This window comes from Bufo gargarizans, chromosome 5, assembly GCF_014858855.1.
Source record: "Bufo gargarizans isolate SCDJY-AF-19 chromosome 5, ASM1485885v1, whole genome shotgun sequence".
Taxonomy (NCBI): Eukaryota; Metazoa; Chordata; class Amphibia; order Anura; family Bufonidae; genus Bufo; species Bufo gargarizans.
In genome coordinates, this window is record NC_058084.1 from 307490245 (window position 1) to 307515494 (window position 25250).

General features: G+C 42.4%; 1 protein-coding gene across 1 annotated transcript in view; it reads right to left on the minus strand.

Moving 5' to 3' along the window:
* The window catches only part of PHLPP1 (PH domain and leucine rich repeat protein phosphatase 1), a 100164-nt gene that overhangs the window by 59853 nt on the left and 15061 nt on the right, over positions 1 to 25250 (minus strand). The window contains exon 2 of the mRNA XM_044293365.1: positions 627 to 823. Within this exon, the coding sequence (XP_044149300.1) occupies positions 627 to 823 (197 nt within the window). The remainder of the gene's footprint in view (positions 1 to 626; positions 824 to 25250) is intronic.

Sequence of the window (25250 nt, forward strand, 5' to 3'; positions counted from 1 at the left end):
CCCAAGCTGAACTCTTGCAACGGGGCCCATGAGCCTTTAGCTACACCCCTGTCCACTTCTCCTGTTTAAAAGGTCCTCTAAATGTATAACTGCAAGGGTATGTTCACATGTCTAAATGTATAACAAAATTACCAATATATTTTACAACTGTACATGTAAATATTTCTGGGGGTTGTCCAGCATGCAAGTAATGTTCATGGGGGGCAGATATTTTTCTGGAATTCCAGTGGGTTACCCAATGAACATTTTTTGTCACATTAAGTACAGGAGTCTTAAAGGGGTTTTCCTAGGTTAAACATTGATGACCTGACTTCCGTCACCCCCGCCAGTCAACTGCAGAAAGGGACTGCAGAACTCATTACAGCTTCTTCCTCTGCCTGTGACATGTCCAATGGTCACAAGGCCTTTCCAAAGCCCAGTGCAATTGAAGTCAATTGGATTGATCTGTAATACCTAGTATAGCTGCATATACAATGTTCATAGCAATGCTTAGTATAACGTGAGGAAGCCAAGGCGCTCGGGTGAGTACATAACCAGTGGGATTATAAATTCTGTAGATGTATGTTACTGAATACAAAGCAGTTTCCATCTTGGCAGGTTCTTAATACAGTAAGATATATACGTACCTTTCCGCCTATCAGAGGTAGAACGTGCATCTTTCCAGCCTGGCTTTCCTTGACCGACGACACAATTAGACAGGTTCCACAAAGGATAACTTGCCGTCTTGTCCATCGGTTTACAGGTAACTGCATCTTTCCTTTCCGTACGTTGTATGTTCCAGAAAGTTGAGTCCTATCAGACATGCTGGTTCCATTAGGCTCTCCTGAAACAAAAATTGACAAGGCAGTCAAGATTTTTTTTCCCCCAGTTCACTTGCAGTTAAGAGCCATTCTGAGGTGGAGTACTACTAGAACATTCACTGGAAAGAAAAACACATAATCAGTTTCCATAAATGGTATTTTAGCATTTTAACAATTTTTCACTAAATTAAGAAAGGTTACTGATCCAGTCTTCACCAGGCCTCCCAACTTCTTACAATATCACCAAAACAGTCATTTTACCCTCATCAGTTCCCACCAAGTTACTAGCAGACTTTCTGATCTTCTCAATTCACCCACAGTCCCATCACAGTCTCGCTTCATAACTATGGTTTAACTGATGATTAACTTTTGGACTAATAACTAATTAAGGCTTCGTTCACATCACCGTTCAGCCTTTCCGTTCTCCTGCCCTGTTTAGGGGCTGGAAAACGGAAAGGACGGATTCGGCACATAACGGAGCCGAATGGAGTCCACGGGCCCCATAGACTATAATGGGGTCAGTTAGGTTTCCGCTCAGAAGATTTTTGAAGCGGAGACAAAAGTCCTGCATGCACAACTTTTGTCTCCACTCCAAAATCATCTTCTGAGCGAAAACCTAACTGACCCCATTATAGTCTATGGGGACCGTGGATTTTGTTCGGTTCAGTTATGTGACAAATCCATCCTCTGTTTTCCTGCCCCAGGCTGAACGGTGATGTGAATGAAGCCTTAGATAAGTGATGCAACCAACAAGCAGTGATGAAATGCCCCCCATGACCACAAGATAAAGGGAGTATAGGCCTAACGTGGAACTTCAACGGATAACAGTTGTACCATAGTCTTCCTAGCTCTGCCCAGCATCACATTAGAAAATTACTTGGTTTCCGTATTTCCATCTAGACAAGGAACCTCTGATTATATCTTTAGAAGAAACAGGATTCTGATACGCATGGCGAGGTATTGGAAGGGCATAAGTTCAGATCTAAAGTTGGGTGTACCTGTATTCAGATCAGTGTCTTCCGTAAATAATGTGAAAGGGATGAATGACAATACTGTTCAAAGCTGGAATCTGACATTCATGAGTTGCACATTTCTGACACAGAAGAAGCACTAGTGATAAAACACGGCAATTTAGCTACTACAATAAGATATTCAGTACATGGTTTTCAGTCCGAGTGGGTAAAATGTGTGTACTGATACGTGACAAAAAATAAAATAAAAAGTCTGGATGGTATGGAACCCTTTTTTTTATTATTATTTCTTTTTAATTAAAAACTTACAGTCCATAACAGTCTACAATAGACCCACTACCCACCGATAAGGGAAAGCCAAAAGAGATAGACAATTGTCTATCTTCAGGCAATCTACATGATTAAAAAATAAAAGTACACCAACACTATTGTTCAGGGAAAAATTGCCACTCTTGCTTGGTGTCTGGTATCAGCTTAGTCCTATACATGTAAATGGAGTTTAAATACAAAACTAACCCCAGAGCACACTGACAATAGTGTTCGGTTTGTAAGGATGGGTGTGGCAGACCTAGTTTCCTAATCTTAGACTCCCCAATGAGAGAAGATCAAAATGTCACTATGTGGGTATTCTAATTATCATTCATACATCATTTCTTGCATTAACAGAAGCTAATTATTATTTTTATTGTACCAGATAATACTGTCATGAAACTAAACCATAACAAACTGAACAATAATTTGTGGTGAGGAAATAGGCAAATTACGAGTTATGCAAAGTATAAATACTGTAAAAATAACGCAGAAGAAAGGTGTTCCCATGCAGTTGTAAAGTGCACCGCTAGAGAAAAGCCTATCTGATGTAGATATGTGCTCTACAAGCCAACCTCCGGAGGGAGGTGTTACTGAACACAAAACCAACGACCTGTAGATGGGCACCGAGACAGGTCAGCTGGCACCAACACAGCTCACCACTTCTGTTCCTACTGAGTTCAAGTTTAACTGTTCAATGTACATAGAACTACCCAAGTTTCTACATGGTATGCTTAAGAAAAGTCAGTCATGTACACAATCAGAAAGAAAACAAAATTATAAAAAAGTACATTTTAACTAAAACAATTGCTGTATATAAAATACTTAAGCCAAATATTTTACAGAAATCTCTTATAATCCAGGGAGTGTCATTGGATAGGAAAAAAAAAAAAAAAAAAAAAAAAAGGTTAGAGCATTGGAAACTTTGAATGATTCTAGAAGAGTGTGCCCTCAACCCCATAAACAGTCTCAGCTAGAGTGTGCCCTCAACCCCATAAACAGTCTCAGCTAGAGTGTGCCCTCAACCCCATAAACAGTCTCAGCTAGAGTGTGCCCTCAACCCCATAAACAGTCTCAGCTAGAGTGTCCCCTCAACCCCATAAACAGTCTCAGCTAGAGTGTGCCCTCAACCCCATAAACAGTCTCAGCTAGAGTGTGCCCTCAACCCCATAAACAGTCTCCGCTAGAGTGCCCTCCCCCCACATAAACAGTCTCTGCTAGAGTGTGCCCCACATAAACAGTCTCTGCCAGAGTATCTGAACTCCTATCAAACTGATACAGGACACTCGGCTGCCCCGTTGAGAGTATGTGAGGCTCCTTGACAATCTTTGGCAAATACAAAAAACAGGTAGTCACAATTTACATTCAGGTCACATAATCCAATGTTTGCTTGCCTTTGAAGCTGCCACAGGCACTGCTTGTGTTTGTATGAATACATAGATGTTTGACGCTCCTGAATATCTGTGGGAGCTAGAATAATGACATTTTATATATAAAGTTCTGGTAAAAGAGTAGAGCAGGAGTGATCAACCTTCAGCACTCCAACTGTTAAACTACAACTCCCAGTATGCCTACTTGCTCAGATGTTCTCGGAAATCCCATAGAAGAGAACAGAGCACGCTGGGAGATATAGTTTTACAGTTGGAGTGCCGAAGATTGCTGATCCCTGGGGTAAAGATATGCTGAGAACATGGGGCAAATATACTGACCAGCGAAGGTCAGTGGCCATGTTTTTAGGGGTACCATTGATATATTTTGGAAAGGGTATAAGCAGAGTTTGACACATCCATGCATGATACAATTTCTTTAAAAACTCAAGTTAAGAAATTTAAATGTGGGAAAAACCTTCAAAAATTTGTTATACTCTCCAAAACATGTCCCTCCCTACGAACTATTATCAGCAGGCTCTTCATACAAGGACAAATTTTATGCATATTCACTAAATGCTTCCAATTCCACTCATCCCTTTCTGTTTCCCATCACTGTGATAAAACATCATCTCCCCCTCCCTTTTGCCCATACAGGACAATCCAGCCGCTTGTTCATCTGCAGTGAGGCCAATGGAATAGCGGTACAAAGGGTGTTGTTTTTGACTACCAAATTTACTCAAGCATCCTCTAATAAGCTATTCAGGAGTTCAATACTACGTGTCTGAATGGATCAGTCAAGTTAGCAAAAGAGCCGAGGCTTCTGCAGAGCAGGCTTCATTGTAATGTGCGTCATTAGCCTGAGATCAGATGAAAACAAGGCACTTCAGCATAAGAGCAGAAGTAAAAGGTGGGGGCCCTTTGTTTTTTTGGGCTCTGTTAATCTGAAATTCATGTAAGACACTGCGACACTGTTTTGAGGTGCTAGAACAATTAGGAAGGTAAGAAGGAGAGTCTTGAAAGCTCCTACAGCCAAGGCAAAGTTTAATGGAATTTGACCACACTAGTAATACCAGTCAATACAAGAACATTAGCCCTGGACTACAGTCCATCATTAAACAACGTGAAGAAAATACATTGCTAGAGAAGACAATCTTATTCATATCTGTGCGAGTGTAGAACGGATAGCATAAAGACCAAACACTGCCACGTTATAGTTAATGGGCCAAGTCTCACATTTCCGATTTTCCTCTTGGACCATAGGTCCATGCACAGAACATCAAAGAATGCGCTAAACTCACCTATTCAAGTGAATGGGTCTGAAAGAAGACAACACCATACAGGCTGGTTTACAGTAGCAGATTTTCTGCCAGATGATCGCTAACGAATTTTCATTGTAACGCTCGTTAGCGATCATTTGGCAGTGCAACACTGCGGCTAACTACCCAATGATGCTCGCTCATTGGGCAATCGTGATCTTTCAGCATGCTAAAAGACCGGAATCTGCCACAGGCTGATTATGGTGTCTAATCACAATCTGCTGCCGGCAAACAACTATACTGCATGGGGACGAGCAATGGCATAGCGATCGCTCCTCCCCATGCTGTAAAGGAGATCTATGCATGTAATAGCTATGGTCTCCTTCGCTAGCGAGCAGGCGATTGCTGGGGGGGGGGGGGGGGGGGGGGCGCTTCCCTGCCAACAATGGCCTGTATGATCGCTAGGTGTAATTGAGTCTGTCTTCAGTTCTGCTGAGTGCTGAAGACTAGTTATGAATTGGCGCCACAGACTTATGGTCCGTGGTAGCGGAATTCATAAAGGAATTCTTAGATAACCCGACCTGGTACCCCGAACTTGAAAACACAAGTTCGCTCAACACTACTGAAGACATATGATGTGCCCTGCTCATCACCCTGCCTATCGGACCTGTTACACACAGGCATCTTCTGCGCTCAGTAGAACTGAACACTGAAGACCGATGCTTCTTAGCAACGCTCAGTTACAGCTTTGCCAAGACTCCTGGTTTCTAGTACAAAGAGGCATGTAGTGGTTTTCCAAAACTGGTTGCGATTTTTTTCCCCACTAACTTTGATCTCTCCCTCTGTTTCATTGTCGCCCAAGAGTGTAATTGTGCACTTACAGACAGTATTAAGCCAGGACTAGGCATCCATAGTGGCTAGAATCCCAGCTGCCATACCCCTACTGATCAGACATGTACAGCATGTCGACTTCATATGTAGAAAATATGTGGCTGTACTGTCCCCAAAACTGAGAATCCAGGTTTCCCAGAAACTAGATTAACTACTGTGTATATATATATATATATATATATATATATATATATATATATATATATATATATATATATAAATAAATGCTAAATAAAGTAGTAGCTTGAGGTGATGGAAATAAATTATCCTTACAAATGTTTAGAGTTGTCGTAAAAGCTAAATTATATTACATTGTGTAAGGAAAGTTCTTTACATAAAACACAAGACACAGATCTAGAGAAAAAAAGGCATTAAAACACTTGTCAAGTAATGAGTTAACAAGACAGATCATGCAAATTGCCATTAGTACCGACTGTTTACTGTTCATATAAACCCTTGTATTAAATAGGAAAGGGAGTGGTGACTTGGGCAGCTACGACCTGCAAGCTGAAGACAGTAAACAGAGATCCACCCAAGTGCATGCTCTATGTAAAGGAAGAAGTCTCTAAATCCACAAACTGCATAGAAAAAGAAAATCCATGCCCACAGACTTTCCAGGACAGCAAACCACTTCCTAATGAATTTAGTGAAGCTCATATTCATGAAAGAAAAACGGATAATGGGCTACAAAGCCATGACGTACACTTTGTAATGTCATATACTGCATTTCTGCTATAATCATTTCATCATGTGATCGGGAGTGGCACAGTTTACCATAAAGTACCTACTTAGTGGCCTGCAAATGGGAAACTATGGCTGTAGGCAGAAAATTCTGCTAAGCTCCGGGTACAGAACCTGCTCAGATTTTAGACAGTACCCCTAGCATACATGCTTGTTATCGCGCTATCAATTCATTACTGCAGAAGATAATTCAACAGGTGGAATTACTGACCTGTAGAATGAAAAGCACTGGTTATTTAAAAGGGTTCTCCAACCCCATGACATTTGAAAACAGTAACATTTTTAAATGTCTTCACATGAAGAGAAAAGTAAGGGAGCAGGGGAGGGCAGACAACCTCATTTTCTTATCTTAGGCTGGGTTCACACGGGCGAGATTTCCGCGCGGGTGCAATGCGCGAGGTAAACGCATTGCACCCGCACTGAATCCAGACCCATTCACTTCTATGGGGCTGTGCACATGAGCGGTGATTTTCACGCATCACTTGTGCGTTGCGAGAAAATTGCAGCATACTCTAAACTGTGCGTTTTTCACGCAACGCAGGCCCCATAGAAGTAAATGGGGCTGCGTGAAAATTGCGAGCATCCGCATTGCACCCGCGTGATAAAAACTGAACGGAATGCAATTGCAGTCAAAACTGACTGAAATTGCGTACCTACTCACGCGGGTTTGCCGCAATGCACCCGGGACGCATCCTGAGCCAAAACGTGACGCCCGTGTGAACCCAGCCTTACACTGCAGGTATCCTCAAACTGCGGCCCCTCCAGCTGTTGCAAAACTACAACTCCCAGCATGCCCAAACAGCCTACAGGTATCAGTCTACAGCAGGGCATTGTGGGAGTTGTAGTTTTACAACAGCTGGAGGGCCACTTACAGTTGCTAAAAATTTTCTTCTTTTAGTTTTTTTCAGTTAAGTTTAAAACACTTTAAAAGGGGTTGTTCATCTTCAGCCCCAGGGTCCTTTCTGTTAATTTGGTGATGTGCGATTTGGCTGGATTACTGAAGGTGAAGCCTAGATAAACAAAGCATTCCTTTCACCACGTATAGACCAGGAAGCTCTTGGAGACTGGAGCGCTTCCACCTTCCTCGTACAGTTTTACGTTTACCCAAGATATAGGGATAAAAACACATGCGGTAGAAGAATCAGCTGCGACTGTTCCACCTACCTGAATGGGGCTTGCAGAAATCTGTGTACATGCTGCTGAAGCAACCCTATTTAGTAATAAGGAGCGGATGGGTCAGTCAGGAAGTTTCCTTTCTTTGCTTTCGACAGACATTGGAGTTAATTGTCAATTCCACTTACAAGGCTTAGGACCTGTCACCACAAATGCAATCTGAAAGAATCATGTTATAGAGCAGGAGGAGCTGAGCAGATTAATATATAGTTTTATGGGAAAGGATTCAGTAAAACCTGTAATTTATCCATTTATATATTTACTTTTTTCCCCCCACTTCCTGTAAATACCTATTGGTACAGTGACTGACAGCTATCTCTGATGCTCACCCCTCCCTCCTGTACCGATAGTTGTTCACAGGACGTGGAAAAGGCGAAGATATAAAATGTATAAATTACAGGATCTTTTCCCACCAAAATATACATCAATCTGCTCAGCTTCTCTTGCTCTTCAACGTGGTGCATTTTCTGGTGACAGGTCCTCTTTAAAATAATTACTTACAGGTTCAAACCCTTTACGCTCCAGCACTGCCACTCTGGTCTTCCCAGTTGGGCATAATTTACATGGCTGCAGCGGAGGAAAAGGGGTTTGAATGGGAATATGTAACTTCTTTTAACACTGTCCCTGCCTTTCATCAGTTTTTCAGACAACCCCTTTAACGCTAGTTTGACTTTCTCTGAAAATTGTCAAATGCCTTGTCAGATTTTTTATTTTTGTTTGCTGTTACTTGCAGTTATGTCTTAGTTGCCAATACTAGCCATATACTATGTTTTACAACCACAATGTATAGTTCTGAACGTGGTCTTTGATCTCTGTTTTATCAACGTTTGTGTGTTTTATTTTGCCTTTTATTGTTTGCACAGCTGTCTCTATGAACGAGAGTGAAGAGACATTGAAGGCCTCCTTTTGTGGCCAGTGACTATGTTATAATTCAAGACTTTGATCTGAAACGTGTTAACTACAAAACAACAGGAATCTCAGGGCTGCAATCTCCCTTTATGTTTATTTCAGGACTAAATATTTTATTGGGTGTTAATATAGTGCAGAAAACACTATCCAACCTTTGTACGTCTAACTAGATACTCTGCCATAATTCGCTGGATAAAAATATTTGTGGAGGGGGGAGGGGGCACATCCACTCAATACAGGTGAATGAACCCCTTAGTGACAAGGCACCTTTTTTTCATCTTCCCATAAGAGCTATAACTTATTTTTTCGTCGTTGTAGCTATACGAGGGCTTGTTTTTTGAAGGACACAGTCGTGACATCACTGACCTGCGGGAAGCAGCAAAAAGGCCACAACACTACTGTGAGCACCGCTGCCTTCTCAAAAAGGTGATAGTCGGGGTCCTGGGTGTCAGACCCCGTACCCAAAAGGATAGATCAGGGATGGCCAACCTGCGGCTCTCCAGCTGTTGAAGAACTACAACTCCCAGCATGCCAAGACTGCCTACAGCCATCAGCCTACAGGAAGGCATGGTGGGAGTTGTAGTTTTACAACAGCTGGAGAGCCGCAGGTTGGCAAAATGCAGAACGCACACGGCTGGCAAATGTGTTTTGCGAATTGCAAAACACGGTCTAGTGAAAGTTGCTTAATGCACAGACATATTTATTCCCATATACATATATTTCAATGAGACTGATGAGCGTTACTGTTAAACTTCAATATGGAAGAAAACAATGGGCAGCATTACAGCCAGAACCCCTTATCCTTCTCTTCTCAATAGATGATGATTTCTTTAATTTCTTACCGTGCAGACTGGTGTATTCTTAGTACAGAAAGCTCTTCTAGCCAAAGAAACACTTGCTAAAGCCAGAGATGCTACAACGAAAGGCTCAATTGCCAACATTTGTCAGTTTCTGCTGCAGCTGCTGTCATCTCCTCCTGAGCTTTGAGAAGGCGCCAATGCACATTTGTTTGGCACTTCGCTCCCTGAGAATACATATCGCCTGGTGCATTGGCGGAGGAATTCACAGGATTCAGATTGCATCATTTAGTTAAAAATAGAGACAAGTGTCTATGAAGGAGAAATGTGTTACATGCAACTATCACTGCATTGTTTATTGGGCTAAAGTGGAAAAACATACAAAAGACTTGTAAATCTTCACATAACGGCACTGCACACTTGTAATGGCAAAAATATACAAGACTCCTGGCGCACCTTCACACAGCATGGCAGCATGTTGAGCCCTCAGCTTGCATCTAGTGCCACCTTGTAAAGGGAACATCTGGGTTTCAGACTGTAGAAACATCAAGTACAAACTTCTTGCCAGCGAGTTGGAAAATTCCCCTTTGGCACAGCATGTGGCTCGCTGCCAAGGAAAATGACAGCAGGAAATGGAAGGAAAAGGGAGGCGTAAGGCAGCCTAATTATAAACACGTCAAAATAAGGAAGACCACTTCGGAAGGGCTGATTCGACTCCAGAAATCACGAGGAAGTGGAAGTTCAATGAAAGGAAGGGGGGGGGGGGGGGTGGGTCGATCTGTCAGAACTTTTTTATAGCTCACATTGCAAGTGACAAGGAGAATACGGAGCAGTGCCACAGCTGTCATGCTACACAAATGACAAATCCGCAGCCAACACCCCCGCTGAGCACCAAGACACAGTTATACACGGAAACGCAGCGTGCATCCCCCAGCACAGGGCTGAATGACAACACGCCAGCATCCTCATCATGGAACTAATGACAATTATCTATTTGATTCTACAAGTGGTGCAATAAAAACTAAATTAGTGACGCGTCCTAGCAAAATATCCAATGTTCAGTTTAGATAAAATTCCAATTATCGAATGTGAACTAAGTTACGTTTGAACCAAGCCGTATACTGGACACAGACCTAACAACTGTCAGGCATTTGTGACAATCTTCATAGGTTTCCTCTGACAGAAGTTGGTTTTACAATGGCTTTAGTTCCGATTAGGGAAACCGTTCTGAACATGTCCTCGTCTTCGAGGTAGTGTAGGAAATGTGTCGCCAAACCTTTTTCTGCCATTTAAAACCTGATAGGGACAAACATCCTTTTTTCTAATCTCTTTCTTTTCTGATTACAGATTTTTTTAAATTCTATTTCCTGGACATGATTATGGGGGCGGCCATCTTGTTCTTAACAGCATTTAGAAAGCATTAAGAAAATTGCTTTACGGTTCATAGCGTGCATACACCCAACAGATTATATGACTAATTTCTGCCCAATCAGACCAACAGTTGGTGCGTATAATAAAAGATCTGTGTGTGTGAACGGCCGTCTGACCAATCATTGGTTAGAAAATCTGTCAGATAATCTGTTGGTGTAAATGCACCCATAGAGATAATGGTCTGGAGGGGACTCCCCACGGGAGTTTTCTAGGCATGTTCTGTGTACAGAATAGATAAGCTTGGACAATCACCTATTGTGAAACGTGGATCTGGTCTTATCTGCCATTCTAATCCTGCCTTGTAATGATTATCTATGTATAGATAAACAGATAACTGCAGTAAAGTGATCTGTAGAGACCAAGAAGTGGCGCCGATTATTAGGCTTAGGCTAGTTTCACACTAGCGGCAAAGAACTCCGGCAGGCTGTTCCAGACAGTAAACAGCCTGTCGGATCTCTGCTGCCGCTAGTGCATGGGTGCCCCCGGACTACCTCTCCGGGCCCATCGACATGTCATACTTTTATTCCGGCCGCCTCTCGGCATGTTTGCCGTGCTGTCACCAGAACTCCAGCCCGACCCCATTATAGTAAACAGGGCTGGAGCGGTAGTCCGGGGGCACACGTGCATTAGCAGAAGCACGGATCCGACAGGATGTTCACCCACCGGAACAGCCTGCAGGAGTTCCTTGCCACTAGTGTGAAACTAGCCTTTAGTGGCCAGTGTGAAAACTGCAGGAATTTATGGTTTTTATTTAAATATGGATATCGACATGGAAAAAAAATGATTTAAAAACTCATTTAAGATTCTTTAAAAATATGTTGAACATATAGGCAATTTTCTGATGACCCATTTAATTTAAGCTTTTGGGGTTTTTCCATGTTCGCTACCAGGAGATACATGGTGGAGCCAGCACATATCACTCTGCTCCAGTATTGGAAACAGAAGCTTTAATGTGGACTGCAAAAACACCCATGTGGCTTTCCTAGGTCCATAGTGAGCACTAGTGGTATCCCAGAACGCATTGTACCCGCGCGGAAATTTTTTTTACGCAATCGCAGACAAAAAACTGACTGAACTTGGAAAATGGTGAGAGTTTCACTGAACGCATCCGGAGCCAATCCATATCGTTCATGTGAAAGAGGCCTAATATTTTATAATATATATATATATATATATATATATATACACACACACACACACACACACACACACAGTACAGACCAAAAGATTATATATATACACACACACACAGTACAGACCAAAAGATTATATATATACACACACACACACACACAATACAGACCAAAAGTTTGGACACACCTTCTCATTCAAAGAGTTTTCTTTATTTTCATGACTATGAAAATTGTAGATTCACACTGAAGGCATCAAAACTATGAATTGGCACATGTGGAATTATATACATAAAACAAAAGTGTTAAACAGAAAATGTCATATTCTAGGTTCTTCAAAGTAGCCACCTTTTGCTTTGATTACTGCTTTGCACACTCTTGGCATTCTCTTGATGAGCTTCAAGAGGTAGTCACCTGAAATGGTTTTCACTTCACAGGTGTGCCCTGTCAGGTTTAATAAGTGGGATTTCTTGCCTTATAAATGGGGTTGGGACCATCAGTTGCGTAGTGGAGAAGTCAGGTGGATACGCAGTAGGGATCGACCGATATTGATTTTTTAGGGCAGATACCGATAATTTATACAGATATTCTGGGAATTTTCATTTTTGAAAAAAAAAAATAATTTAAAATTCCCACAAATCTGCTGAAAATTAATGTTTATTGTTAATGTGTATATTTTTTTTTTTTTGTAAATCTTTCTTTCATTTATATTTAATATTTTGGTGTTTTTATTTTTATAACTTTTAGCCCCCTTAGGGACCAGAACCCTTGTCCTATTCACCCTGATAGAGATCTGTCAGGGTGAATAGGAGCTCACACTGTCCCTGCTGCTGTGTGCTTTGTGCACACAGCAGCATGGAGCTCATCATGGCAGCCAGGGCTTCAATAGCGTCCTGGCTGCCATGGTAACCGATCGGAGCCCCAGCATTACACTGCTGGGGCTCCGATCGGAGGAGCAGGGGAGAGGGGATCCTGTGGGGGGGCGCACTGCGACTGGGGTGGGGGGGCCCTATGCGCCACCACTGCTTAATACTGGGGGGGAGCGCACTGCGCCACCAATGAAGCTTAATCTCTAATTTATTCATATACAGGAGGCGGGAGCTGGCTGCAGGATCACATAGCCGGCTCCCGACCTCTATGAGCTGTAGCTGCGATCCGCGGCATCTGAGGAGTTAACTACTGCAGATCGCAGCTACAGCTCATAGAGGTCGGGAGCCGGCTATGTGATTCTGCCAGCTCCCGCCTCCTGTATATGAATAAATTAGAGATTAAGCTTCATTGGTGGCGCAGTGGCCAAAGCTCCTCCCCTCCTCTTGTCCCCTGTCCTTTCATTGGCGGCAGCAGCAGCAGCACAGGGGGAGGAGACACTGCTCCTTCTCCCCTGTGCTGCTAAGGGGAACGCGGAGAGCGCTGTCAGCAGCGCGATCTGTGTTCCCCATACGCTATCGGAATATCGGGAAAATAAATGCCGATACCGATAGCGTTCAAAATCCTGAATATCGGCCGATAATATCGGTAAATCCGATAATCGATCGATCCCTAATACGCAGCTCATAGTCCAACTGAAAAGACTTAGCTACTTTTTTCTTGCCATAATACAAATTCTAAGTAAAGAAAAACAAGTGGCCAACATTACTTTAAGAAATGAAGGTCAGTCAGTCCGAAAAATTGGGAAAACTTTAAAAGTGTCCCCAAGTGCAGTCACAAAAACCATCAAGCGCTACAAAGAAACTGGTTCACATACGGACAGTCCCAGGAAAGGAAGACCAAGAGTCACCTCTGCTGCGGAGGATAAGTTCATCCGAGTCACCAGCCTCAGAAATCCCAGGTTAACAGCTGCTCAGATTAGAGACCAGGTCAATGCCACACAGAGTTCTAGCAGCAGACACATCTCTAGAACAACTGTTAAGAGGAGACTGTGTGAATCAGGTCTTCATGGTAGAATATCTGCTAGGAAACCACTGCTAAGGATCGGCAACAAGCAGAAGAGACTTGTTTGGGCTAAAGAACACAAGGAATGGACATTAGACCAGTGGAATTTGAGATCTTTGGTTCCAACCACCGTGTCTTTGTGCAACGCAGAAAAGGTGAATGGATGGACTCTACATGCCTGGTTCCCACCGTGAAGCATGGAGGAGGAGGTGTGATGGTGTGGGGGTGCTTTGCTGGTGACACTGCTGGGGAATTTATTCAAAATTGAAGGCATACTGAACCAGCATGGCTACCACAGCATCTTGCAGCAGCATGTTATTTCATCCGGTTTGCGTTTAGTTGGACCATCATTTATTTTTCAACAGGACAATGACCCCAAACACACCTCCAGGCTGTGTAAGGGCTATTTGACCATGAAGGAGAGTGATGGCGTGCTGCACCAGATGACCTGGCCTCCACAGTCACCGGACCTGAACCCAATCGAGATGGTTTGGGGTGAGATGGACCGCAGAGTGAAGGCAAAAGGGCCAACAAGTGCTAAGCATCTCTGGGAACTCCTTCAAGACTGTTGTAAGACCATTTCAGGTGACTACCTCTTGAAGCTCATCAAGAGAATGCCAAGAGTGTGCAAAGCAGTATTCAAAGCAAAAGGTGGCTACTTTGAAGAACCTAGAATATGACATATTAGTGTTAATTCATAGTTTTGATGCCTTCAGTGTGAATCTACAATTCTACAATTTTCATAGTCATGAAAATAAAGAAAACTTTGAATGAGAAGGTGTGTCCAAACTTTTGGTCTGTACTATCTATATATATATATATATATATATATATATATATATATATATATTAATTAAAGTTTTCAATTTATATCTTTAGAATGAGAAAAATGAAAAAATGAATCAAGTATGGGTCTAAAATGAACTAAAAACTTTACTTCAACTCGCAAAACCATATGTGTAATTGAATAACATACTTTGTAACCTGCTGTGGCACATTTACTCTTGTCGCCTTTCTAGATGTTCTGATGCCCCCTTCTCCCAACCGTTACTATCAGTGACCACACACTGCTCCTACACATCTACAGCCTGTGTGAGCTGCCCTCCTCCACATGTCTGCTGTGTACAACCTCTGCCCCCTCCCTGCTGACATCTCTAAGGCCTCTTTCACACAACCGTTTTTGGGCCGTTTTTTGTGTTCCGTATACGGAACCATTCATTTCAATGGTTCCGGGGGGGGGAAAAAAAAAAACGTAATGTACTCCGTATGCATTCTGTTTCTGTATTTCCGTTCCGTAGGAAGATAGAACATGTCCTATTATTGCCTGCAAATCACGTTCAGTGGTTCCATTCAAGTCAATGGGTCCGCAAAAAAACAAAACAAAAAAAACTTGACACAAACGGAAATGCATCCATATGTCTTCCGTATCAGTTCCATTTTTGCGGAACCATCTATCATAAATTTTATGCCCAGACCAATTTACTCTATGTAATTACTGTATACTTAATATGCCATACGGGAAAAACGGAACAGAAACAAAAAAAAACTAAACAAAAGGTTCTGTAAAAAAAAAAAAAACAGACCGCAAAACACTGAAAAAGCCATACGGTCGTGTGAAAGAGGCCTAACACTGATACTACCTGTGTTCGATTTTTTCCTCTATTTGCTGCTAGCCTAACATTAGGGAAAGGAAGAACAGAGGAAGAATAAACAGCAGGAGCAGTGGGCTGTGTGGCTTTGCCGGAAGCAACAGGACAGCCAGTTACGCACAGCAGTTGCACCTATTATACAACAGCAAAATAGCAGAACAGTTTTAATGAAAACTAGTTAGGAAGCAAATAAAGAAAAAAAAAAACTCAAATGTGTCTGTAGTCAACTCTCCAAGGTATCCATCTATTCTTTTAACAAGAGCATACCTGCCTCGGACAGGGACACGTGGTATTTGTTCACAGCATTATCACATTAATGCATTGCTGCTTCTCCTACAGTAAAGCACACTGTATTGGGGCCACATGAATAAAGGAAGTCACACATTGTAAGGAAAGAGATGACTTCTACCACCCTGGCTGCTACTAGCCAAGCTAGATATAAATAATGCTGTCTTGCCCTGCTGCTGAACTCTGCCGATACAGCCGCCATCATTTCAGCACCCTGGCACTGAAGTCTTTGTGTGCCAACAAAAAACAAGAAATGCTACTCCTAGCCCTGCAATACTCATGACCTAGTTTGACACAACAGGGTGAAGGGAAAACATGCTAAACAAAATCTGTCAAGTGGAAAGTTTGCATATCGACAGTGAACGGAATAAAAACAGAAAAATATTCAGAAATATTGTAAATGAGCCTACTGTGCCGACGGCCTCTCCAATTCGTGACAGTTCCCTTCAGATACGGAAACAAAATGTTCAGAAGGTGCAGCTTACATAATCAGTCAGGTCAACAGAGGGTAATTTTTTATTTGACAATTACTACATTGGCTTTGAATCAGCAAAATTAAAAAGTCTAAGACCACCTTTGAACACTAGGTTACACTAAGCAACAGAAAGTGCTGAAAAACTAGGCTAAGTTCACATCTGCAGCCGGCTGTCCGGGAAAAAATGATGTGAATTAGCTGGGCATAAACCACTGCTGCCCTGGTTTTTGTCAGTGTGAATCTCGGCATATTTGCCAGGTACCCATCTCATCTCTGCCAGACCCCATTATATTCAATGAGCTCTGGCGGGCGGATCCGGAGAACTCTGGCAGGCTACTCTATGCGGGAACAGGTATCCGCAGGTGTGAAACTAGCCTTAGTAAGTACATTGAATTACTTACGGTACTTTTAATACATCTGTCACTACAACCTGTCTGGAACCACACCGACAGTGATGGTGGTTGTTAAGGAATCAGACACCTCCAGCCTCCACTGATGAGGAGGAAGGAAAGATGCTCCTTGCAGCAGCTCTTACTCTGGCTAATAAAGGGGGTTCCGAACAGATGAATAGGGGTTTTCGAATGGAGAAGACACCTTTGCCAGTAGCCTTTTCATACATCAGATTACTCTACATTGTGTACTATTAAACCATACATTAAAGTACCTGTCTTTTCAGATGCTGCCGTGTGTATATATGAATGATAGCACCATGTGTGACCATGATATGATTTGTGTCTGCATTTTTAGCTGTTTTTTCCTCTACAGGCTACATCTACCATGCTCAGTTGTCCCCGAGTTAACGGGAAACTAGCTGTAATGATGTCTGCCCATAGACTACACAAAGACAAGAGATTCTATACTCACTCGCACTCAGAAGCACCATATAAGACAGTATAGAAACATTCAGAGCAGTATAGATGTGAATAAAGCACCCGGCATGAGATGTAACATTATTAGCTGCTGAATTATGCCTGTGTCTTTTTTGCCATTTAATATATCCGGGTGCATCTGTTTCCATCGGATCTGGTTGTATTAAATCAAAACTGAACCGGTATGAAAATCATTGTAAGGCAATGTGAGCCGGATCAGTTTTCTTTGCTAACAAAAAAGAAAAGAAAAAAAAAGGATCCAGCACCACTGAATTGATTTTAATGCTGGATATGGCATGTTCAGTTTCGCAGACCGGACACAAAACCACAGCTTGCATCGGTTTTGGGCCTGGTCAAAAAAAAAAATCAAAATGGAACGGAATGCATCCTTATCAGTTTTGTCCCCACTCCCCACTGACAATAAATGTGGACAAAACGTTATGTTATGTTTTGGCCCGGTCTTGAGATCCTCTGCCAAATCTCAACATGCCACAAAGCAAGTGTGAAGGCCTCATCGGATGATGAGGAAGGGGAGAGATTCTAACTTGAAAACAACATATTATTCTCTGATAAGACATATTACAAAGTTGTTTTTTATATTCGCCTTTACTATTGGTTTATGCAATGTGTGTATGAAAGTATAGTGATATTTAAGCCATTGGGAAATGCTGGCAAAATTCAGATCTGAAGCTGGCAGGATAGTAAATGCACTTCTGTAGAACAAACAGGTTGTAATTCAGGATAAATTCAAGAGGGGTGGACAAAATATTGTAAATTATAGGAGCAAGCTGAACCATTCCAGAAGCCAACTTGACATTTTCAGTAAAGAGGAAAAATAAAAACATTAGGTGTCAGTTGTAAATTTCTAGATGTATTAGCTACCTGGCATTTGTCAATGTATTTACACAGTTACTGAGTTTTTCCTCCCAAACTACATCTATAAACTTTACTGGTGGACAAACAAACTATGAGAACTTTCATTTCTGGAAATGCAACATCGCCTATGAACATAGTCTTGCCCACAAAGGCCCTTCGGAACCCAACTAAAAAGAGGTAGTCAGCAGCAAATACCACAGGTAATTAAAGGGATAATAACCTGCTATTCTTCATAGTAAACTAGGCTCTCTATAAACATTGTTCTTTGCATTTAGCCACCATGTTAACAATAAAGGGCCGTACAGAGTCACACTGAAGATGAATGCACTAATCCCAGGCATCCGCCTAGTGACATTCCAGAACTAAGAAATGCTGAGCAGAAAAAGGTCCAGCAATCCCAACTGTGTTTGTCCAGCTGTACCGTGGTCCCCAAACATACTAACCACTAATAGCCGGCAGAGCAGACCGAAGAACCGGCTTCTGGATAGTCAGTATATGGGATAAAGTTCTATGCATGAAGTAGGTCAGCAATCATACACCGCACCATTCACATCTATCTAGTCACAAGCAGCACTGTGGGGTACAACAGGGGAGCAAAGTCTCCAAAAGTAATACCTAATGAAGAGCCATTGTTTTTGTGGATGCAAAGCAGCCTTGAACAGATCGGTGCAGAAGTGTTGGACGTAGAGTGACACTATCACCTCGTATTTGTACAAGGTCATGTAAACAGAAGTGAAGTGCAGGAGCGTTGGTTCCTTTCTGGATTAGGAAAAATATATATTCCCACGCTGTCTATGTGAAAGAATTCCAAAATGATTTGTACAGCGCTCAAGTCTTGTGTACTTCAGCCATTCTTTCAAATGATGTTTTCATGCAGTCATACCAGCAAACTAATCAAATCAGCCAAAATCTGGCGTAAACCTACCCTTCTGGACAAACACCGAAAATACAAGACTGTGGTGTGTTGTACTACACTGATAGTAACATGAGGACGTTTCCTACTGTAAGCGTCTGTATGTCATGTATATGGCTATATATCAATATTGCTCATTATCTGCATTTTAGCTATATTATGTATATTGCTATTTATATGTATGTTTGCTATAATACTGTATCTGTATTGTAGGCATATTTATGTTTGCTAGCTGTATTTTAGTTTCTGTATATTTTACTTAGTCATATGAATTCTAGTTTTTATGTAGATTTTAACTGGTACCTATACTGTATTATTTATCTGCAATTTAGCTGTATTGTTTATTTTTATATTTTACCAGTCATATTGATCTGTATTGTAGCTATATACAGCTTATTTATCTGTATTGTACTAGCTATATACAGCCTATTATTGATCTGTATTGTAGCTATATACAGCTTATTATTGATCTGTATTGTAGCTATATACAGCCTATTATTGATCTGTATTGTAGCTATATACAGCTTATTATTGATCTGTATTGTAGCTATATACAGCCTATTTATCTGTATTTCAGGTACCGTATATACTGTTCATTATTTACCTGCATTGTGGCTATATACTGTACTATTGATCTGTATTTTACCTATATACAGCTTATTTATATTTCAGGTATATACTGATTATTGATCTGTATTGTGGCTGTATACTGTTTATTATTTATCTGTATTTATCTGCTTATTATCTATATTTCAGGTATATACAGCTTATTTGCCTGTATTTGGGTATATACTACCGTTTATTATTCATATGTATTATAGCTATATTATGCTCAATGAAGGCAGCAGATTCCTCAATCAATTTATGCAGCCAAGTTTGCACATAGCCAGAAAACCTATATTACATATACGCGCTGTGCGTAAATCATCACCAGAATGCAGTACAGTACTCTCACTTTTGAAGTAGATAAAGTCTCACAAAGCAATTGAATATTATAATGCAATTAAAGGAATCCCTCCTATTAGCCAAGGTAACAGTCTGGTAATACAGCATGTCTGGTTTATGAATATGAAATCCTACATGGCTACTGCTATCCATCTGCATGTCACAGGTCATCGAACTACAGCCTATAAACTACAAACATGGAGTTTCAAATTCAATACTGAATATTTTGGGGGGTTTTCCCAGCAGCAGGAAAGATCTTTAGGTTAGGTGATCTACACCCAGTGCAGGTCCAAGGATGGCTATTAGTGCAGCCACAGAAATGAATGGGGTCTCAATACAACTTGCAAGCTTCCACAACCCCAGAATCAAATAAATAAATGAATAAAATTATCCAACCCTGCTCGATTTCATTTTGAAATTCTGGGGTAGCGTTCACGATGCGACCCCATTCATTTCTATGGCTGCACTGATACACAGCAATCCTTGGTCACGCGATGAGTGTAGTGGACAAGATCGCTCTGTAACCCCAGCCTATTATGTATGTAGGGAATTTGGTGAGATGTACAGGATTTCCCTGGAACATAGGAAGGATTTGTTTTTGGTAACATCCAATCCATCAGGAAAGGAACTTTATGTTCCCACTAGATCTACCTTAGGGCTCATGCACACGACCATGGTTTGGGTCCGCATCCGATCTGCATTTTATGTGGCTCGGATGCAGACCCAGTAATTTCAAATGGGACAGCAAAAGATGCCGACAGCGCTCGTGTGTTCATATGTCCTATTCTTGTCAGTTTTACCGAAGTGCAGAACGTTCCGTGGTGCAAAATGCAGAACTCACACGGCTGGCATCTGTGTTTTGCGGACTGCAAAAATAGATATGTCCATGTGCATGAGGCCTTAAGGCTACAAGCACACGACCGTATGCGCTTTGCGGTCCGCAAAAAAAAAAAAAAAGTCCATATGCCATCCGTTTTTTTTTTTGCAGATTGCAACAATGCCTAAAACTGACAAGATTAGGACACGTTCAAATTTTTGCGGGGCTACGGAACGGACATACGGATGTGGAAAGCACACTGTGTGCTGTCCGCATTTTTTTTGCAGACCCATTGAAATGAATGGATCCGCAAACAAAAAAAAAAAAAATGGAACGTACAAGGAAACAAAATACGTTCGCGTGCATGAGGCCTTACTATAATAAATCCAGCTTTATTTTTATTTTATGCACTTATATAGCGCTAGTGTATTCCGCACACAAACACGGGGAGAACATACGTACAACGCCATGCAGATGTTGCCCTTGGTCGGATTCAAACCTAGGACCCCAGCGCTGCAAGGCACCAGTGCTAGCCACTGAGCCACCGTGTAAATGTAAATATGAAGGGCATAACACATCCACATACTTCAGGACTGCCGTACACAGTCATGACATCAACCCTTGGCGGCCTTCCCAGCAGATCTCATTAACGCTAACCAGCCTCTTGAGACGCATGCTAATTGAGTTCTGAGAAGTGTAATGAAAAGTAAAATCAATTAACCGTAGAGTCCAGCTGAAGGCATGGGGACTGTGCAGAAGGTAAATGTATATATCGTTTCTGCTTGTTTGTATAGATCGCTTAACAAAACGGAGACACACATTCATCCCCCTAGAGTCTTGTCTGTTGGGTTTTCCAAGTTAGCTTATGGAAGTGGTTTGGATAACGACCGCATGATGCACAGGCTAATGCACACACGTTATACAGGACAAATGGAAGCACTACCAGTAACAGACAGCGCACACACACAGACCCGCCACCCAAATACCGGTACATACCATACAGCATGACCACTATATTACAGCAGGAAACTGGAGAATTCCCTCATCTAATAACCTGACTCTGAACCAGAGATTTGAACAAATGAAGCATTTAAATGGGTCATTCCATCAAACAGCAGCAGGGCCAAGGACAACCAGCTGATCGCACTGCGTCCTGCTGCGGGCACCCCTGGTAATCAGCCTATTGTACAATTCAGTCACTGTATGGCAAATGTAGTACTCAATGTATGTATGACATGGTATACAACTAAAGGGCCAACCATGCAGCTGGGGTCCTACAAAACTGTTCTTCATTGCAGCTCAGAGATGGGGTTTTGCATGGAAAATTTAAAATAAAAGAACATTTACCTTTTGATTTCTGACAGTTCTAGCTCTGTGTCCCATCCACGCCCAACCAAAAGAAACAACCGTCCGTTCCCATTCACATGACTGCTGAAGCCAATCACTTGCCTCAGTGGTTAATGTGCAAGAACAGTACATGGCTGAGTGCCCGGGTGATAAACTGGAATGGGAGCTGCAGCGCTGAAAGGTCAGGACTCAAAAAGATGCGTTTTGTTTTTTTTTTACTTATTTTCAGTTCCCAGCCTTTTGTTCACTGTAATTTTTTTGTTTGTCAGGCAATCTCTTTAAATACATTTTTTTTTTTTTTTTTTTTTTAAGCCTATTGGTCAGTCCTTGTCCCCTTGTCTCCTTTGGAGCAGTGCCAACTGCTAGTAAACCAGGGAGAGGGCGACAGATTGCAGAGGTATTTTATAACATTTTGTAACCATGGTGCCCTAAGGTTTTTGAAACAGGGCAAAGTTGGAATTTACCAGGGTTACAAGCCAGGAGCAACATACCAAGAACCCCTCAGGACCCCCAGGTGAGCACACGGACATGGAAGAGGAGCCCGGTATTCTGATGACACCTCTCTCTACCTCCCCGATAATCACGGAAGTAAATAAGATTAGAAGAACTGCACCATCACAGGAAGTTCAGCAGCTTCATGCACAATTACTTCAGCTACAACCCCCCATAGAATGGATGATCTCCATCACTTCCTGAGCTGCACCAGAAAAAACAAACACTGAATTCCAGAGAGATGTGCGGTCCGACAGGTTCTTAATGGAAAACACGCCAGCAGTGACAGGGCCGGGTCCCGTTCCTTCCAACAAATATCGTGGATCTGCAATACATGGGCACCGGCTTGAATGGGTCTGCAATCGTGGAGATGCGGAACGGACGCACGGATCGGAACCCCCACAGAAGCACTACGGAGTGCTTCCGTGGTGTTTCTGTCCGTGCCTCCGCACCACAAAAAAAATAGAACTTGTTCTATATTTTTTTGTGGTGAATGGGTCTCGATCTGTCCCAGCCGCCGCACAGACATTGCCCGTGCATTGGGGACCACAAATTGTGGTCCCCAATGCACGGAACGGATGCACAACGTTTGTGTGCAAGAGGCCTAAACCAGACGGCACAACTGTTCAGTCAGACACAACAGATACCTAGAGCATCTTGGAGGATTAGGCTACTTTCACACTTGCGTTTTGGGCGGATCCATCATGGACGGGTCCGTTCAGATAATACAGCCATCTGCATCCGTTCAGAACGGATCAGTTTGTATTATCTTTAACATAGCCAAGACGGATCCGACTTGAACACCATTGAAAGTCAGTGTCAGTGAAAACGGATCCGTCCCGGTTGACTTACATTGTGTACCAGGACGGATGGCTCAGTTTCATCAGACGGACACCAAAACGCTGCTTGGAGACTGAACCGATGCATTCTGAGCAGATCCTTTTCCATTCAGAATGCAAACTGATCCGTTTTGGACCGCTTGTGAGAGCCCTGAACGGATCTCGCAAATGGAAAGCCAACACGCCAGTGTGAAAGTAGCCCTAATTAGCTTAAAGGGGGTGTTCCAAGACCAGAAAAATACAGCTGCTTTCTTCCAAAAACAGCACCACACCTTTCCACAGGTTGCGTGTGGTATTGCAGCTCAGCCGCATTCTCTTCAATGGAGCAGGAAAAACAGACCCCACACGGACCACAAATAAATAGTCGTGTGAATGCATCCAGAACAAATCTCATGCAAGTTATTCTATAGAAAACTCCCATCAGCCAATACAATGACAATTCAATGCATTACAGCTCTATCTTCCGATAAAGCTGGATGGTCTGGAATGGAAATAAATGTCTGACAGATGCGGGCTGCCAATCTGCTCCATTCGGGGAGGCGGCCGCTGCATCCAGACAGTATGGGTACAGGTAGTGACGCATGTGCACATCTTCCATCATTCATTTCTATGGGAGTTACAGGGAATACAGCAAGCTCGGTCAGCATGGCCTCCCATAGAATGGGGAAAGCCACAGATATCTCTACAGTCATCGTCAACAGGACAGGCGATGAGAAGCCCCAGTTCTGGAGACGGATGAGGGTCCCAGAGGTGCTATCCACAGCTATCAGACATTTAGACTACATTTACATGTTTCGTATTATGTGCGAATCTGCCAGCTAAGAAGAAGCGGACCTAAAAATCTCATCTGAAATTTTCCGTGCCTGGTCCCATGCCAGTCTCTATACAACCCGGCCCTACTGTGGTGGCATCTCGTCCCATGTGACAGCTGCAGCCAACCACAGGACGCACCGGTTACATGAGACTACCCCTTGGCATGTTTTTTGTAGTGAAATCTGCCAGTTTGTGGATATTTGCCCGCTGAGTCTTGTAGAATAGCCGAGGACATTTTACGGAACAATTCGACTACGTGTGTAGATAGCCTTCCGGCAAATCCTGTGGATACGCCATATAATCTCTAAGGTGGGTGTACCCCTTTATGTAGAACGAAAACCCACCGTACAGTAATCTGACGGAATAAAACCTTTGAAGCTTGGCTATTAGTAGCTATCAAATACAATGCTTCCTGTCCTTTTCAGCGGTGACTGATGGCTGCTGTATGCACAAGCCGAGACGCGGCAGCAACTCTCACAACAATGAATATTGGGCTGCTGTTTGAGAAATCGTTTCTGCTTTAAGTGATTATTTGATTTTTAGGGAGTGAACCATACCATTGTGGACTTTGGTTCATTCTGACAAGAAAATCCATACTGGAAACGCAGAAGTTCTTTTACTGGAGATAGAAATCCTTCCAATTTATGTGGACAAAAATCATTTTCTAAAATGTCACAGATCCCAGGCTACGAAAAAGTATAAAAAAACAAAACAAAAAAAAAAATAAACACTGCACTCTTGTTTCCTGCACCTCTCAATGAATTCAGAGAGCTTCCCGCGTTCACAGGAGATGAATAGAATTGGCAATGAGTCAGATTTCATGCAAGCCTGTGAATGCCAGCTAAATATCAAAGCACTAAAAGACCCCCAGAAGAGCACAGCTACCCTCCTGCCTAGGATGCTTGCATTTCAACTAAAGCGTATGAAACACCACCTCAACCAAGTACCTTTGCTTCAACGGAACAAAACATTGCAATTCCTAACCCTAAATCCTATCCACCAATACATAGTGAACGCAGACCAGCAGCGTAAAGAGGTTAAAGGTTAGACATCACCAGCATATGCTATATCTGTCACATGCCGATCCCACCTCACAAGAACAGAAATTCCACCCGATGTGGCCACTGGCTACAGCATCAAGGCTGCACTTGAAGGCATTCCAACTTAAGGTACTTTCCGGCGCCGAGTTCGTCGTAGGGGCTCAATACCGGAAAAGA